The following is a 20,000-nucleotide window of genomic DNA, read 5'->3' on the forward strand; positions in this document are numbered from 1 at the left end:
GGAGGCCAGGCGCGAACACAGACCCCGCAATTTTATTATACCATCCCTATTTAAGTTAAAACATACTTATCAAAGTATTCTTATGTACATCTATATCAAAAACACTTGTAAACGTTTTTTTTTTATTTTTTTATTTTTTATTTCCATACTTTGTGGACCAGGCGAAATGAATCATCATTATGCCAGATCAAACATACCCATTCCTGTGTCTCGATACATCTTCTATCATTATATGTGATCAGTTTTCTATAATAGTCAACCATATAGGAGCCTATTCGTGACCAGACACACACACAGACGTTCAACTTATATATATATATATATATATATATATATATATATATATATGTGTGTGTGTGTAGTCTGTAAAAAAGATGAAAATATCCTGATCTATGAAGACATGTTTGTTGCAAGGCTAAAAATTAAAACATGAACTAATAGCTATTACGTTATGAATGCATATTCGTAATGCCATCGTTCGGCCTTCACCTGGTAAAATCCATTTCTTTAATTTTCACATTTTTGCACCGAATTTCCCCAGCTAAAACCCAAATATAAAGTTTTGCATGGGTTCGAATACCCTATGTATTACGTTTCATGTCGATAGATTAAAAATTGACAGAGGAGTCTGATAGATGAAATTTTTCAACAAATATATATATATACATACATAAATACATATATAGAAAGAGGTTTGTGTTTACTATAATCTTTTTACACAAATATTACGCAAATTATAAATCATGTAGAATATCTGCATGACTATAATTACACGTAATAGTTAACTAAAGATGATCATTCCATAAGAAAACTGAAAAAACTAGGGAATTAATTAAAATGAATGCAATTCCACGACCCAGTTTTTTTCTTTTTAAATAAAAAAAAAAAGGTTTTTTAATATAAATATCAATACACAAAAAAAAATTATAGGCGTATAGATACACACACACACAAATGGACATACACACGCATACATATACACATACATGTGTGTGTATTTTTCTCTGAAATTCTTTTTGTCTCTCTTCTTTGTCTCCTCAAAATAAATAGAAAAGAGGCTTGCCTTTTTTCTGTTGTTTTTGGCCTTCGGGCCAGGATCAAAATGTAGTATCCGTTCCGGCAGATACTGCAAGCAACCCCATATATAAAACCTTGGTCAATGTAGGGGAAACACTTGTCACTATCCAGCTTCCTTACTCCTCGGGGAGTTGGTCCCCATTTCCCCTTCACTCCTCACATTAAAAATATGTGGGGGTAACCAAAAACCATATGTGGAGGTAAGCAAAGACCATATGTTCCGGCAGATACTGCTAGCAAAGACCATATGTGAAGGCCATCAACTACTCATATTTCATCCTATAACACAGAACACACTAGGTAACATACAAATATCTGTGCATGAGGTCGCCAAGCTAATCAAGGACCTTGAAGTTGATTCCAGTAAAGCAACTGGCCCTGATTATAGTGTTAAAAAAGCTTCAACCAGAACTTGCTCCCATACTTACGAAACTGTTTAAGCGTTGCCTTAAGGAGAAGTGCTTTCCGACTCCCTGGAAAACCTCATCAGTATACCCTGTATTTAAGAATTCAGGTGATAAGTCATCTCCCTCTCAGTACAGACCAATAAGTCTCCTGTGTGTTATGAGTAAGTTGCTGGAATCCATATTAAATAGAGAAATAGTCAACCACCTCAGCAGAAATAACCTTCTTAGTGACACACAATATGGTTTCCGTTCTGCAAGATCTACCACAGATGTGCTAACGGTTATATCTCACAGGATTAGTGAATCTCTTGACAAAGGCTTCCTTTCTAGGGCAATTGCTCTTGACATATCAAAGGTCTTCGACAAGGTATGGCATAAGAGCCTACTTCACAAGATTTCCAGCTACAGTATAATTGGAAATGTTTTCTCAATCATTAAATCATTTCTCTCCGATAGACTCATAAGAGTAGTGGTCGATGGACAAAAATCAGAGGCCTGCAGTATTAATGCTGGAGTCCCTCAAGGGTCAATTCTGGGCCCAATTCTCTTCCTGATCTACATCAATGATCTCCCTAAACACATACTTAAATCATTCGTTGACATCTATGCTGATGACACGACCATCTACGGCAACACATCAAAGGCTGTAAATGACAAAGTTCTCTTTGATTCTCTCTCCTCTGATCTCGAGCGTGTGATTCAGTGGGGGAAGACGTGGCTGGTTACCTTTAATGCATCTAAAACCAAACTCATATCTTTACATCATCAACGCTCTGATTCCCATCTGGCATCAATTGAAATGGATGGCTCTCGTCTAGGAGAAGCCCCATGTTTTGACAAGCTTCTGGGTTTGTCCTTTACTCCTGATCTGAAATGGGACATGTACATCAAGTCTGTTGCCAAGGTCGCTGGAAAGATGGTGGCATCCTTCTACCGCTCCAGAAGATATCTTACTACTGATGCAATTCTCTATCTATATAAAAGCCAAGTACGTCCAAGGATGGAATACTGCTGCCATATCTGGGCAGGAGCTGCTAAAAACAGCCTATCCTGCCTTGACAGAGTACAAAATAGACTTCGTGGCTTAGTGGGGATCCCTTTTCTCTTCCCTGCAACCTCTTTCCCACAGAAGAGACGGTGCGAGCCTATCCTTGTTTTATCGTTACTTCCATGGCAGGTGCTCGTCTGAACTCCAATCTCTGGTCCACCCTCGCCAATCTTTCACGAAAAACACCCGTCTAGCTGAATCCACTGTCAAAAATTTTCCCCACTCTTTATCTGTGCCTAAATCAAAACATAGATTTCATAAACAAAGCTTCTTTCTTAGAACTGCACGTCTGTTCCATCTGCCTGCTTCCCACTTGACTACAACCTGGATGTCTTCAAGTTCAACGTAAACAAATTCCTAATGAACCGCCCCCTTAAGTAAACACTTCAATAAATCTCCACACTAATGTACTGTACTTGCAATAACCCTTATCCCTGAGTTGCTTCCGGGCCTTGATAAGTGGTGACCACCGTGTAAAAAAAAAAAAAAAAATGTTGCATCCCTAAGCCAGTTTTACATGTATCAAAACGTAGATTCCATGAACAAAGCTTCTTTCTTAGAAGTGCACGCCTGTAGAACTCTCCTTCGTTTGCCTGTTTCCCACCGGACTACAACTAGGATGCCTTCATGTCCAACATAAACAAATTCCTGGTGAATCGCCCCCTTAAGTAAGACACTTTATGAAATCTCCAATACTAATGATTACTATAATACTATTCCATTGATTACTGTACACGCAATAACCCTTATCCCCGAATGGCTTCCAGGCCTTGATAAGTGGTGACCTCCATGTAAAAAAAAAAAAAATATAAGACCTTGGTCACTGTAGGAGCAACCCTTCATACCAATTGTCACTATCCGGCTTCCCTACTCCATTGGGAATTGATCCCCATTTCCCCTTCACTCCTCACATTAAAAATCGGCCTTGTGCCTAATTTGCTCGGTGGCGGAGCAAATAAATACCAACCCCACATATAAGACCTTGGTTAATGTAGAGGCAACCCTTCATACCAATTGTCACTATCCAGCTCCCCTACTCCCCGGGGAGTTGGTCCCCATTTCTCCTTCACTCTCCACATTAAAAAACGGTCTTGTGCCTAATTTGCTCAGTGGGGGAGCAAAGCAAATACATCCCCTCCCCTCTCTCTTCTTTGTCTCCTTTTTGTGAGAGCACATCAAGTAGAGCATTTGTGGAATGAAGGAAGACAAGAAATAATTGGAAAGTTTCAAGTAAATTCTACGTAAATTCTGAAGTGTCTTTGAGAACTACAGACAAGATTTCATTCCAATCAATTATTCTAGTTTTTAATGTTTCCACAAATCATCTCGGACGTAACGACGAACGGAACGCACAAATAATTAATGAAGATATTCAAGAACACAAAACATCGGTGCTAGTTTATCGATTGTATGTTGTATGAAAATCTTCCGTCTTCCCGGGGGGGGGGGTACTTTTTTTCTTTTTTTTTTTTTTTTTTTGCGTTTTTATGCTGGGACGGATGGGGGGGGGGATATAATTAATTTCACATGAAAACCTACAACATTTAACCCTTTGGAGTTGTCCGCTGTTGAATTGTGTCGTTTCCAGAGTCCAGAGATCCTTATAAGTGTGTTTCCATGGATCCTTATAAGGACGTTGGGAGAGTTCACTATTAACGAAGTGAAATAATCAATCAACTTTTATTTCTTACTATACAATAAAACCCCAAGATACGGTGGCCGCAGGATTACGATAGCCCCAAGATACGCCCTTGACCCCACTCCGGTTACTACTTTTTTTTTTTTTTTTTTTGCCGGGAGGTGGGAGGTATAATTAATTTTACATGAAAACCTACAATGTTTAACCCTTCGGAGTTGTCCACTGTTGAATTGTGTCGTTTCCATGTAAGGACATTGGGAGAGTTCATTATCAACGAAGTGAAATAATCAATCAACTTTTATGATAAAATTTTATTTCTTACTATACACTAGAACCCCGGGATACAGTGGTCTCGGGATACGCTCCACCCTGGTTACTATGTGAAATGTTCTGCAGACCCTGGTTACGGTATTTGCCCCACCTTACGGTGTTATTCATAATGTTATTTGATGATATACATGTCTATTATATACTGCATGATATTTTCTAACTTATTTTTAATACATACTGTATCAAAGTTTGCTTAAGCCTCGCCATACGGCGATTTTAAGTAACGATCGCAACCCTGGAACGGATTAATGCTGTATCCCGAGGTTCTACTGTATTATATATATATATATATATATATATATATATATATATAGTGCTCCGCAAAAGTTTACAATACAGTCAGTTTTTCTATTTCTAGCTTCCAAATGGTAATGAAACTTTTTATATACATAGAAAATGTATTGAAACTAAGATAGGAACAGTGGGAAAAATAAAAAATAACAATTGAACACAACACAAAGAGAAAACACAAACGCAATGCAAAATTTTACAACACACATCAAATTCATTAGATTTCTCAATAATTTTATGATGGTTTATCATGGTAAAATGCTTAGAAGCTTCTAGAATGTTCAGGAATATGCACTAGTGTTGTGAGACTGAATCTCACCCCATAATGGACTCGTCCAGATCCTATATAATCAGCTCCTAAGGCTGGTACGGTGGAGCGACATCTCAACAGATATTGTACCTCAGGAAGCGAGATCTTACTGATACCTGCAACTACTACTATTCTCTTTATCTTTTTCTATATCCTTGTACCTTTCCTTAATACACTTGTAAACCACCTACTACGTGTTTTCCCATGTCGTTCTTATGAACCCAACCGAGCCCCATAACAAATAGACATCGAAGTAAGCAATAAGTAAAAGTATTGTGTCATTCTTTATCTAATAACCGTATTGTAAGCAACCACATCATGGGAAAGAATAAACAGATTGGTCAAGAGTTCAGAAAACGAATTGTAAGTCTTCATCAAAGTGGATTGGGATATAGAACAATATCCAAATAGTTGATGGTTCCATTGAATTCTATTGGAACAATAATTCGGCACTAGAAGTCTCACAAATCAACTCTTCCTTTGGGCAGATCAGGTCGTCCTTGAAAAATAACGAAACGTGCTGAAAGGTTATTCACAAGGAACGTTATGAATTCGCCTAGAATTACTCTTGGAGAGCTGCAGAAGGATTTAGAAACAGTGAAATTAAAGTTAGCAAGAACACAATCAGTAGAACCCTTCACCTTAAAGACATCTTCTCTAGATCAGCAAGGAAAACTCCCCTTCTTAAGCCAAAGCATGTTCATGCTAGGCTTGATTTTGCAAATGAGTATACAAGCAAGCCTCTAGAGTTTTGGCATAACGTGCTTTGGTCAGACGAGACCAAATTGACTTGTTTGCCACTCAAAACACCGAAAGTTCTTATACATGGAATTCTTTATTTGGCCAATCAATTCTGGTGTTCTGGCTTCCTTACTCCTCCCACACCTCTCATTATCCCTCACAGACTCCCTGCCTTCCTCGAATCTCTTATGCTACTCAAAAACTGATGTTCAATTCATGCAAGATGGTCCAAAAGCAGTCTGAAGCATTCCATACGTTTCTGTGGCATTTTTTTCCCCCAGTTTAAAACAGAATTTTATTGTATATTGTTCTTCTAAAATGTTCTCACGTCCAGATTGCATTTTGGAAATTCATCAGCTGTGATAATCAGGCTTTAGTAGGGTGTATTCCAATTCCTGCTCTAGCCGTTCATTTTAACCTGAAATCATAAAAAGTTGGTCAGTCATCTCATAAGATGTATAGCAATAACATACTGAATTTTCAAGAGTCTATGACAATTTTAAATGCCTGTACAAAAAAAGTCTGGAAACTTATTAAAGGCACCTCATATATCCTAGTCATGGAAAGACAATGGATACCCCCTGTAAGGATCGCTGCACATGTAATTATGAGGCAAGGGTTGTGCAATCACCAACCACACATATCCTGAATCGGCACTGTTTAAGTCCAGTGGCAAGAAGTCCAGGATGACTTAAAACAATGCTAAGGTAAGCAGAGAGCACACACAGTACCTAGAATTCCCAAATGGTCACCAATATTAGTACTGACCAGGCTCAACGTTGCTTAACTTTGATGATCTAATGATATACAACCATTAGTATTACCAAATGGTCATCCATCTAGTATTGACCAGGTTCCATGTTGCTTAACTTCAGTGATCTAACAAGATTTTTATATTTAGTCCAAATCACCATTTTAACTATATAAAGAAAAAAAATCAGAGGAAGGACTTAACCTAGTCATTGGTATATACTCTCACTCGCCCCATTACACCATTAAAATGAATCACTAATATCTAGTACAGTATTAGACCTCTATGGTTGTGATCGATTGGGAGACATTGGTAGCTTTCAATAATGACTGCTTCAACACATCTGTCATTACTGTATCCCAACTGCAAGTCTCTGTTACACTGATATCTTTAGTATTTTAAATATGATAATTTGGTTATAATCAACTAACATACTTCCTAACTTCTAGCGTTGTGCTACCGGAAGCGGTGACAAGGCAAATCAATGCCTTCATTTTTATTGTTCTTCAATATTTCTATTGCGAAGCGATTTATTGAAATAAAATGTAAGAAAAAGGACATTATTGAAAAGTATACAACAAAAATTAACAAAATTATAAAAAGATAAAAATAATATAATTGGTCTTCATTAAATAGTTCATTACTTAAGATTTTAAAAAGTGTTTTTAATAAGTCTTTGAAAAATTTAAAAAAAAAAAAAAAGCAAAAAGTGTTTTCAATTCTTAAAAAAAAAAACTATAAAGTATAGCCTATGGAGGTGATCAATTGCCAGATAGAAGGAATAAACTTGCAATGTTTTCTTCTCTTACAACTCTTCATATAGATATATGAACTATGGTGGACTTTTTTTCATATAGTAGTCACCACTTATCAAGGCGCGGAGGCCACCCAAGGATAAGGGTTAATGAGTGTACAGTAGTCAATGGGACAATATCGTAGTAATTGTTAGTAGTGGAAATTTGGTAAATTGGATTACATAAGGGGATGACTCATCAAGAATTTGTTTGCATTAGACTTGAAGATGGACATACTGTAGTCGGTTGGAAATGAGAAAAACGAAACAGGGTTCCACAGGCGTGCAATTCTAAGAAAGAAGCTTTGTTCATGGAATCTCCATTTAGGTTTAGGCACAGATAAAGAGTGGGGGAAATTATTGACAGTGGTTTCAGTTAGACGAGTGTAAGCCTTGAAAGTCAGGTCGGGGGGGGGGCATAGATTAGAGCTCAGACAAACACTTACCATGAAAATAACGATAAAGCAGAGACAGGCTCACGACGTCTCTTCTGTGGGAAAGAGGTTGCAGGGAAGAGAAAAGGGCATCCCCCACGGCTACAAAGTCTATTTTGAACTCTGTCAAGGCAAGATAAGATCTTTTTAGCAGCTTCTGCCCAGATGTGACAACAGTACTCCATCCTTGGACGTACTTAGTTATTATACTGGCAGAGAATTGCATCAGCAGTGAGATATCTACTGGAGCGGTAGAACGATCCCCTCATTTTTCCAGCAGGCTTGGCAACGGATTTGATGTATATGTTCTATCTCAAATCAGAGGTAAAAGTCAAACCTAGAATCTTGTCAAAACATGGAGCCTCCCCAAGATGAAGGACATTCATTTCACTTGATGCCAGACGGGGATCAGAGCATTGATGATTTAAAGATAGAAGCTTGGTTTTAGATGCATTAAAATTTGTTTGAAAATAAACTTTTTTTTTATGGTTTTGTTTGATTCACAGAGGAAGGCCAAGGAAAACACAGGAGGAAATAATAAACATGAGAAAAGAAAGGGGAAAGTAACTATCTGGCCAGAGATAGGTTAGCTAGGAAATCAATTTCTAGAAGCCGTCTAGCAAGTGCCAGAATGTAACTTGGATGTTAAACAGATGATGATGATTCTTCAAAGAAAGAGGAATGATTAAAGACCTGGCCAGAGATAGGTTAGATTAGAAGTCAATTTCTAAAAGCCGTTCAACACTTGACAGAAATTAAAACAGACGTTAAACCGAATACTACTACTACTGCTGCTGTTGCTGCTATGACGACGAGTTTAATGAGGCACGAGGCATTCTAATTGGCGTAATTAGACAATTTTTTTAAAAAGTGAAAAAACAACACAAGTCCACCCTTTCATGAAGATAACAGTTTTCATTTTTGCTGTTGTTTTCGTTTTGTTTTTTCTCTCACAAATTTTTTTTTGGGGGGGGGGGAATTATTGGTCGGCATCGGCTCATTACCGCGGAAGAATTGAAGCCATACAAATAAGAAATGATGCAAAACGAATTGACTTTCTTTTGGAAATTGTCAGTCATAAAAGTTTTAATTTGTCGTTTGAAACAGCCCTCAATGCTGATGGAGCGCTAACGAGTGGCACCGTATAATTTTGGATGACGGAAATGAATGGGTGTTGGGAATCTTAGAGATGGCCGTTGCCTTCTGCTAATATCATCAAGGTATTAATATATATATGTGCCAGCTCATTAAACCGGGCGTTGAATTGACCACACCTTAATTTCAAATGACAAAACATGGAAAATAATTTAGAGTTGCCAACACCCAATAATGGTAATATTAGCGGACAAAACGAGAACATGCTACTCCTGTGGATTAGATAAAGAGTTCTGTTCAAAATTCCATGCAAGATACACCTGAAGAAGGTCGGAGGTTACAGCAATCAGAATGTTGTGAGAATAATTTTAAGTTTTTTTGGTTAGGAACAAAGTGTAGTGTATGTTCTGATGCTACACTTAGTCTTTTCTGCCCTCAGTCAATGAAGGAGAAATGATTCTAGACTGAGGCGATTTTTATTTTTGTTTCAATCTAGAGTGTCCCCTTTCGGAAGCAGGATTTTCTCTCTCATTAAAAACGGATCTTGTGTCTAACATTGCCCTCGTGGGGAGGCAAGTAAATAGGAATCAAGATAAGAAGAGCAACCTGAGGAATTTAAATAATAGGAATTATTAATCCATACCTAAAAAATTCAAAAGCATAAGTGATTTAATTTAGTTAAAATCATTAATTAATTTTAAAATATTTAATTAAAATCATTAATTAATTTTTTAAATAATTAATAAATGAAAATCATTCATTAATTTTAACATATATAATTACTTAAAATCATTAATTAATTTTAAAATATTTAATTAAAATCATTAATTTTAAAAATAATTAATAGGTTCAAATCATTCATTAATTTTAACATATATAATTAGTTAAAATCAGTAATTAATTAAAAAATATTTAATTAGTTATCATTATTTAATTTTACAATTTTTAGTTAAAATCATAAATTTAAAAAATATTTAATTAGTTGAAACATTCATTTTAAATTATTTAATTAGTTAAAATCATAAATTAATTTTGAATTATTTTATTAGTTAAAATCATTAATTAATTTTATAATATTTAATTAGTTAAAATCATTAATTTTAAAATATTTAATCAGTTCAAATCATTAATTTATTTTAAAATATTTAATTAAAATCATTCATTAATTTTAAGATATTTTATTTGTTAAAATCATGTATTAATTAAAAATAAGTATTTAATTAGTTAAAATCATTAATTAATTTTAAAATATTTAATTAGTTAAAATCATTAATTTATTTTAAAATATTTAATTAGTCAAAATCATTAATTTTTTTTAAATATTAATTAGTTAAAATCATTAATTTTTTTAAATATTTAATCAGTTAAAATCATTAATTTATTTTAAAATATTTAATTAATTAAAATCATTCATTAATTTTAAGATATTTTATTAGTTAAAATCGTTTATTAATAAAAAAACTATTTAATTAGTTAAAATCATTAATTTTAAAATATTTAATTAGTTAAAATCATTAATTCATTTATATTATTATAATAAAGTCGTGTTTCTCTTTGTTTGCTTTGTGGAGAGTTGGATTTTCCCCACATTAAAAACCAACCGTGTGTCCAACTCTGCCTTCGTGGGGAGGCAGGTAAATAGGAACATTATTATATTGATGAGGATGAGTCTCTTTGATGTTTCGGTTGCTTGGAGACTAGAAAGTACCAGTTAAGAATCCATTCTTGACAATCAATCTGACAGGTGCGGGGCCAGAAACTGGCCCAGTACCTCCCAGTCTTAGAGCAAGTTTATCGCTTGTTGCCTGAGACGCTCCTACTGGGGGATTCCCCAGTGGGGAATGCTGATAGGGGTGCCTCTTTTAGGGGCACTCTCTAGACACTCAACTTTCTGACCTTGTGTCACATCTTGCTGAGGTGCGCAACAAGTTAATATCGACTCTTATATACTTCTTATTTCTGCATGATTTCTATATATTCTACTTATTCAAAAGGAATCAACATTGAAGAGGTTATCTCATTTGCATATTACATTAAAGAAAATCTGTTTTAATAATCAGCTATAAATTTTTAATGGGAATTAGCAATAGAATGGTTTTAAGTATTCTATTTAGAAATATTATATAGAGTTGATTTAATCTACATTTTAATTTAATCTACATCTAATTTATTTTTAATTAGTAATATAACCAATTTCAGCTGCATTTAAAAACGGGAGTTTTCATTTAACCTATGAGTTATTTCCCTTTGCTATGATATTTTATTATTAAAGTTGATTTAATCTACATCTAATTTAATCTAAGTCTAATTCATTTTTAATTATTAGCATAACCCACTTCATCTGTGTTTAAAAACGGAAGTAAGTTTTCGTTTAACCTATGAAATTTTATTTTCCTGTTTAAATTTTATGAAGATGGCTATGTTTTATGCTTCCAAAAATCAAAAATATGGTCAGCTTTCAGTAAAATCGTAAAAACTTAGGATATTTGGTGTATCTTAAATAGTATGTGACTAAACCCTCCGCCTGGCAATATGTTTTTGTTTTGTTTTTTTACCTGGCAACGCCGGGTATGTACAGCTAGTTAATTCCATTAATCCAATTTCACTTATAAATAAATACCGAGCGTTCAAAATAATGCTATTGAACATTTTACAATGCAAGACGCGATACTTTACAGAAAGGCTTTCCTTAAAATGGAAAGAGATTGTCTTTTTAATTATTCTTTTCACCAAAACTGCAGACAAAAGCAGCAAGATTAACGTTGCTAAAATTAAAAAGAAGATGAAAAAATAAAAAATGAAAATAAATAGATGGAAAACTGTAGGATCCGAGCAAGGTTGTTGCAATAACTGTTTGCTCGCAATATACTATCCCCACGTTAAGAAATTACCTTGTGCCTAACTTTGTCCTCGTGGGGAGGCAAGCAAATATGAAAAATCAAGATGAGAACAGCAATCTGAAGAATCGAAATAATACGATTTATCAATCCTTATCTAAAAGAATTCAGAAACAAAAGAGATTTAATTAGTTAAAATCATTAATTCTTTAAATATTTAACTAATTAAAATCATTAATTTTTTAACTATTTAATTAATTAAAATCATTAATTTGTACATATTTAATTAGTTAAAATCATTTATTTTACAATATTTAATTAGTTAAAATTATTAATTTTTAAATATTTAATTAGTTAAAATCATTAATTTTTTAAATATTAAATTAGTGTTACATGATAAGGGCTGTCCCCTTTTCATGTAAGCATAAAAATAGAGAGATTTAGTTAAAATGAAAATGAAATAGAATAGACGAAATTCGAACCTCGTAATTTAGGTTTAGAAATAGATTACGAGAGAGAATTAGAAAATGGAATGTAAAAACAAACCATTGTTTAGCTTAGAGATAAAATAGTTTTAAGAAAAGGAATGTGCATTTGTCAATTCTGTTATAAAATTGAATTGAAGAATGCAACTATAGGGTAATTTAATAAACATGTTTTTAACATATTGGAAATATAGGTTACTGGAAATATAGGTTAAAATTCCTTTTGTAAACAAAGGAAAAAGTTTTGGACACGCATTTCCAGAACACGTGAAAGAAGACACATGTTTTAACATGTGTATGACGTCATGGAAAATGGGAAGTTCTCGATATAGTTAGAAACTTTAGAGTTAAGCAGGAGAGAGTCTGAGGACGACAGATGACAGTCTGGAATACAGAGATGGACAGTCGAACGTCTGGAAGCGAGACGGTCACCTTTAAAACATAGAATGTAAAACTTTGAATTCCTGACTAAGAAAGCCACCGACCGGTCCATGGAAATAAACGTAGCATCATGTGTTTTATAAACGTCGCCTTTGTGTTGTAATTCTACCAAAAGGTAAAGTGAAATTGTCATTATATGTCTTATATATCCTGTGTTTTAAAATGTCTTTACATACAAAATGTCTCTACATCTCATATCTACAATGTGAACACTAAGACTGTCTCAACACTGTCTCCTCACTCAAAGAGCTTCTACACTTCTAAGTATGAACATTTTATATATATGAATCTCTTCATAACACGAACACAGAACGCAATATCTCTCTTAATAAGACTCTAAGACTCACTTTTAATAAGACTTCCTAACAACAACAATAACAACGACAACAAGAACAATAATAAGAATGAAAATAATGAAACACCTATATATATAACATTAGTTAAAATCATTAATTTTTAAAATATTTAATTAATTAAAATCATTAATTTTTAACATATTTAATTAGTTAAAATCATTAATTTTTAATATATTTAATTAGTTAAAATCATTAATTTTAAAATACTTAATTAGTTAAAATTATTAATTTTAAAATATTTAATTAGTTAAAGTCATTAATTTAAAAATATTTAATTAGATAGAATTATTAATTTTAAAATATTTAATTAGTTAAAATCATTAATTTGTACATATTTAATTAGTTAAAATCATTAATTTTAAAATATTTAATTAGTTAGAATTATTAATTTTCAGATACTTAATTAGTTAAAATTCGTAATTAATTTTTAAATAAGAATATATTAATTTGTATAAGTCCATTTTCACCTATCAATAAGGACCGGGTGTTCAAAAAGTTTTGGGAACAATATTTTGGCTCCAAATATGGTTTCAGGGAATGATGTAGATAAGCATAATATGCAATTACCAAACTAACTAAAATATGCCCTCTCCGGTCACATATGCGTGTCGGTCCAAAAGTAAATGCTTCCTCTTTTTTTTTTTTTTTTTTACTCAAAAAGTTGAAGAGCTACAAAGACAGGAGTGATACCATTTCTCGAGTGACCTCTTGGCCTTGATAAGTGGTGATGCCTATGTAAATAAAATAAAAAAAAAGAAAACAACATTTTGTGCTCCAGAATTTTTTTTTTTTTTACATAGTCACCACTATTCTCGGTGCACTTTTTTCAGCGATGATTAGATTTTTTGGTACTAGTGCACTTATTGATCTGTACTGAAATAATGTTACTATCTGGGAAGCCATTCTTACCATGGGTAGGGGAGGGTGTTTTGTACCTAGTGCCTCTCCTTTAGGGGCGCTGGCTGGACATTAGAATTTAATAAAAACAGATATCATAAAACTTTAATTAAACTTGAAAAATACTATTAAAAAAAATAGCGCAAATCAATAAGTGAAATAGCACCTTTTTTTTTTCTGAGATTTTATGATGACTTCCTTCATGATGTGGCTTGAAACAGAGAGTAAGTTGCAACCGGCTGCCCTGTCCAGGCCTCTAATTCTTGGTGGGCACGGCCCTGTTGCGACTTCTAAGGTCTGGAAGCACTAATATGCGTCCAATCACTTCCAATGCCTGAATATCAATGCAGAAAAAATACCACCTCTATACGGTATGCGGCCGCTTTAAATAGGACACAGGGGGGGGGGCATAACGTGAAATCACGTTCACACAAGAATCACGCATGCCCAAGAATCAATAGATGGCATCTAAAACAAGGCCTTTGTTCAAGATAACTCAGACGCCAAGAGAGGCCGATGCATAAAATAATTTCTTACAATCACACTCATCTAAAAAGTTCAGAAACATAAGAGACATTTAATTAGTTAAAATCATTGATTAATTTTTAAACTATGTAATTAGTTGAAATCATTAATTAATTTTTTAAATATTTAATTAGTTAAAATCTGTGGTAAAACTTGCGAAGAATGCGCTGTTTTACGGTTGTTGTAAAAATGGAATGGAAATTCAAATTTCATTCTATTTTAATCTTTTTTTTATTGTGCCCCCCAAAAACGAAAGAATAACATTCAACAATGGTACATTTTATATATATTAAAAATAACGAAGGATTATATATATATATATATATATATATATATATATATATATATATTAACAAAAACAAAATAATTTAATTTTTAAACGAAAAAACTCGATTTGATATACTTTTTTGAAACTTTTTTTTACTGAAGTCCAACTCACCGTTCACATTGGAAATGTCGACATTTACAGGTTTTCGGGTATGCTTACAACGAATAAATACCCCAACCTCCCATGTTAAGAACGGCTTTCGGAATAGACACCCACAACCTTATCAGCATACCCAAAATCCTATAAAGTTAACATGTCGAATGTGAACGGTGAGTTGGACGTAATGTAAAAATGTACCGAATTTAAAACGGAACGAAATTTAAATTTCCGTTACATTTTTTTACAAGAACCACAAAACAGCGCATTCTCCGCAAGTTTTATCAAATCCGTAATTAATTTTTAATTCAATAAATCTAATTTCACATATCAATAAATACTGATTGTTCAGAATGATACTAATGAACATTTTATAGGCACCGCCAAAAATGGCCGAAAAATCAAGTTGTTGTTGTTTTTTAAAACGAAATTACATTTATTAAAATCCATTATTTCTGAGTAACTTTTTTTTTCCAGAAAGATAAAACCCTGAATTTTATCATATAGAAAACAGAATAATGTAAAACTTTTTCTACTATTTTTAATTCAATTTTAAATGTTAAATTTTCCCAAAAAGTTAACAATTGACATTTTTTGTCTTGCACAAAAAACGTACTTAAATATTTAAAAAAAAGGGTTTTTGAAATAATTAATTAATTTATTTATTGTCTAACTAAGATTTAGGATGATTTTCTAAGAAAATATGCAAAAATATTATAATATAAGTACCTGAATTTCAAATAATTCCACTTATTCATATAGGTAACCAAATATTTCGCATTGACGTAGAGTTCAGATCGACTCTGTTTACGTTTTCTTTGGATGATAAGAAAACTATGGAAGACCAAACAGGCCAAAAAAAACTTATTTTTCAGTGACGAAAATTTCAATGTATTATTAAGCTGAGGCTGGCCAGTACCAGATGGGTGACCATTTGTATGCGTTTGGTTTTTAATGTGTATGTGTGTGGGGGGCAGGCTCCCAAAAATGGGGGGGGCAATTTAAAGCTGAATAAAAAAAAATTATTTCAGCGCGTTTGGTCCACCGTAGTCGAAAGGCGGCAAACGTTTTCAAACGGGATCGAAAAAAATGATGCTATTTTTAACACAAAGGGCACAATATTTATCGAATTTTTTTTTTTGGTATCGATTATTCAAAGCATGCCCTGTTTAATAATGGTCATGCATTATTCGGCTCGCTAAAAAAAAATTGTTAATTTATTTATCAAAAATTTTAAAATAGCTTTTTTCGTATAAATATTAAAAAAAAATTTTTTTTTGTTTTGCTTAACTTAAATTAATTATTTTACTTAACATATTCACCGAATTTCACACTTCAAAACTCAAAAGCGGGATAATTAAACACAATCGAAGTTCTGATATTCAGACGTCAAAATAAGGTATGCAAACAATTTTTTTTTTTTTTTTTTTTTTAATCTATAATTCTGTCCCTTACAACAACACAATATGTTGATTTCAGTTTCAGATGATTATTTTAAGCATATTTGTTCCCACTTCAAAACAAGGGGGGGGTTTGTAAGCAAAAAAATATATATATATAAATATCGTTTATGAAAAATAAGTACACTGTTATAAAGTTCATTCTTCTCCTAATAATCGCTGAAAATTTCGTATTGATCGGATAATTACCTGATTTTTGGTAGATTTTTAAAAAGACGGTCCGTCAAAAAGTACTGACCTGCCCCCCCAGTTTTGGCGGTGCCTAACATTTTACAATGCAAGACGCGATACTTTACAGAAAGGCTTTCCTTAAAATCGAGAGAGATTGTTTTTTCAGATATTCTTTTCGTCAAAATTGCGGACAAAGGCGGCAGGATGTGTTGTTGCCTGAATCCTTCACAGAATTAACATTGCTAAAATTGAAAAAAAAAAAAAAAAAAAAAAAACGAAAAAATAAATAACAGATGAAAATAAATAGAAGGAAAACCGCACGATCCAAGTGGAGGTTATTGCAGTAACTGTTTGCTTGCAATATACGAGAGTCGGAGTGGGGGCTCAGAGCAAATCAATTGAGAAACGAGGATTGGCCTCAAGTCTATTCAAACCAATATAATCAGGAACATTCGACAAGCAGGATAGCACGCGCAGAAATACAACGCTTCAAAAAAAAAAAAATGTAAACCAATTCGTAATATGCAGATTGGTATAAAAAAAAAAACAAAAAAAAACAGGAATATAAAAAGAATCGGTAATATCGAGAACAGCAGAATTGAGCCTCTAGGCTACTGCCAAATGTTTGTACAATCAAAGAGAAGGTTACTCTTCAATGGCAGGAGTTAGGATTAGCCTTCACTTTGGTTTGCTTTCATTTTCAAGTCTTCATTATAGGAGAGTGCCATAACCCGTGGCACTTGAAGATGTATAAACAAAAAATAAATAAAAAGGCGAAAGAAAACCGAGGAAATCTTTATTGAGAAGAAATTACACTAACAACTTTGGCTTGGCGCCATGGTTACAGCAACAGACGAGAATATCCAAGTGTAACGTAGTTGTCAATAAAGAGAGTTGCCAACCTAATAAGTCCCACACTGTCAACTAGGCTTCAACCTCTGTCCCATCAACGAAATGCTGCATCCCTCTGCCTGTTTTACAAATATTTTAATGGAAGGTGCTCCGATGAACTACAAGTCCTTGTACCCTAACCCAACATAAATACCCCCGACAACCAACAAAAATCCCACCTCCACACAGTAGAGATCCCCAGATGCCAGAAACCCTAATAATTTCTCACCTGACACTGCTAGACCTGTGGAACTCTGTTCCGTCTGCCTGCTTCCCTCCGGTCTACAACTTGGATGTCTTCAAGTCTAATGTTAACAAATTCCTAATGAACCGCCCCCCTAATTAAACACTTCATCAAATCTCCTCACTAACGTAATGTACTTGCAATAACCCTTATCCCTGAGTGGCTTCCGGGCCTTGATAAGTGGTGATCACTGTGTAAAAAAAAAAAAAAAAAAAAAAATAGACTTTGGAATTCCTTACCGGATCCCTGCTTTCCTAACTGTACTGACATACAGACGTCCAAGTGTAATACAGACATCTTGCTGCTCAACTCCCTACATAGATAGTAGCCCTCTACATCAAACTTGCATTGTGCCTTGTTTGGGGTGAAAATGCAATTAAAATATATATATATATATATATATATATATATATATATATGTAGAGACCCAACATGTTGTAAACTAGTGTTGGGACGATTCCAATATTTTTCTCGATTCCGATACAATTACCGATTCCGATTCTTTATAAATCTCTAATTATTTAACAGTAAAAACACGTTAAATATGCAGATAGTTTTCTAAACATCAGAATACACTTGTGGAGGATGATCTATCGATTTTAGCTTTACTGGTAATTTAAAATCAATAAATAATTTTTTGTCCTTATTACCAGCAATGGAAGACTTTGGTTTAAACAAAATCAAAACGTGGATTCCATGAACAAAGCTTCTTTCTTAGAACTGAACGCCTGTGGAACTCTGTTCCGTCTGCCTGCTTCCCACCGGACTACAACTTGGATGTCTTCAAGTCCAATGTTAACAAATTCCTAATGAACCGCCCCCCCCTTAAGTAAACACTTCATCAAATCTCCACACTAACGTAATGTACTTGCAATAACCCTTATCCCTGAGTGGCTTCCGGGCCTTGATAAGTGGTGATCACTGTGTAAAAAAAAAAAATAAAAAAATAAAAAATTTAAAAAAAGACAATTAAAAGAAACTTTTTGGCATTCCAATTCCGATACCGATTTCAATGCTCCCAAATCTTCCGATTTTTCCAATTCCCGATTCCAATTAATCGGCTCAACACTATTGTAAACTCTATCGCAAAGAACATAAGAAAAGTAGAGGAAAGAAATTTAACTCGCTGTTTCAGGTTTAAACAAAAGACCTTTATTCCTTCTTCTCTAGCCACATGTGACTTCACATCTAGGCTATGACGTCACCCACGTCTCTAACATAATCCCCGGTCTGTGTACATGTTATTTTATTTTATAATCTTTTTTCTTGCTGCAACGTCACCTCCCACACAGCTCGGTCATTTGCATACAGCTGCCATACACGCATACAACGTCACCTCCCACACGGCACGCATACAGCTGCCATACGCACGCCCACACTCTGTTGCACAAGTTTGCATACCAAAACACAAAACGTTTACGATAAAAAAAAAAAAAACGTCAGTCACATAACTTTAAAATAAGTCGAAGGTAAAAGTGGAATCTATAAACATTACTTTTTTCTCGATTTTTTAGATGAGGTCTGAGTTTTTGGATTGTTGGGGGATCTTTGGACTACTATTCTCGTCTTGAGATTGTTATTTGCACAATGTTTTGAAGAAGGAAAAAAAAAACAATACCCAAATGAAATGTACGCATGCAAGCGGATAGCACCCATCAAAAATGATGAAAAAAGAAGGGCAATTATTCATAAATTATTTGTATAAAATAACATCTCGATCAGTTGTTACATGAAAGGGCTGTCCCTTTCTCATATAAGTTTAAAGCTTTATGCATTTCCTTTAACTATATTAAAATTGTGTCTTTTTTGCAACTGTGAGAATCAAATCTGTGCTGAAATTTTATGAACGTCCATGTGTTACACAAGAAGGGCTGTCCCCTTCTCATGTAAGTAAGAAGGCAGACTAGATAAGTGAAAATGATATTAGGAAAAGGCTAGAATCGAACCCTGTAGGCAAGTGTTAAAGATAATGGATAATTGGAATCTTAGGAATACACTCGATTGTTAATTCTTTTAGAAATAGCTAAATATTACTTATGTCGGAAAAAGTGATTGTCCACTCTTTTAGAATAACCGGATATTAAATATGTCAGTTAACAGAATGGACAATGCGAGTTAAAAAAATATTGTTTAAAAATAGGTTAGATATTAAACATTTAGAATTGAGGATACTTTTTTTGCCAAAAGTGCGTTTGGACAGACATATGTAAATCCATGTGAAAGTAGTCACGTTTGAAAACACACTTCTGACATCATAAACAAAGGAGATTTCTTAATATAGGAATTGAGGGTTCAAAGTTAGGCAGTCAGAGATTGGGATCAGATAATCAGAGAAGATCACAAATGGTGATAG

At 33.7% G+C, this 20,000-nt stretch overlaps 1 protein-coding gene across 2 annotated transcripts in view; it reads right to left on the reverse strand.

The window, feature by feature from the left end:
• The window catches only part of LOC145287768 (holocytochrome c-type synthase-like), a 215,368-nt gene that overhangs the window by 39,193 nt on the left and 156,175 nt on the right, over positions 1-20,000 (reverse strand). The window contains exon 6 of one of the 2 annotated variants that reach the window (XM_080135591.1): positions 6,214-6,261. The exons of the other annotated variant lie outside the window; for it this stretch is intronic. Within the exon in view, the coding sequence (XP_079991717.1) occupies positions 6,252-6,261 (10 nt within the window). The 3' untranslated portion in view covers positions 6,214-6,251. Of the gene's footprint in view, positions 1-6,213; positions 6,262-20,000 lie in introns of those variants that run through there. 2 annotated transcript variants of the gene reach the window in all.

This window comes from Euprymna scolopes, chromosome 11, assembly GCF_053919585.1.
Source record: "Euprymna scolopes isolate OS-2025 chromosome 11, ASM5391958v1, whole genome shotgun sequence".
NCBI classification, from domain to species: domain Eukaryota; kingdom Metazoa; phylum Mollusca; class Cephalopoda; order Sepiida; family Sepiolidae; genus Euprymna; species Euprymna scolopes.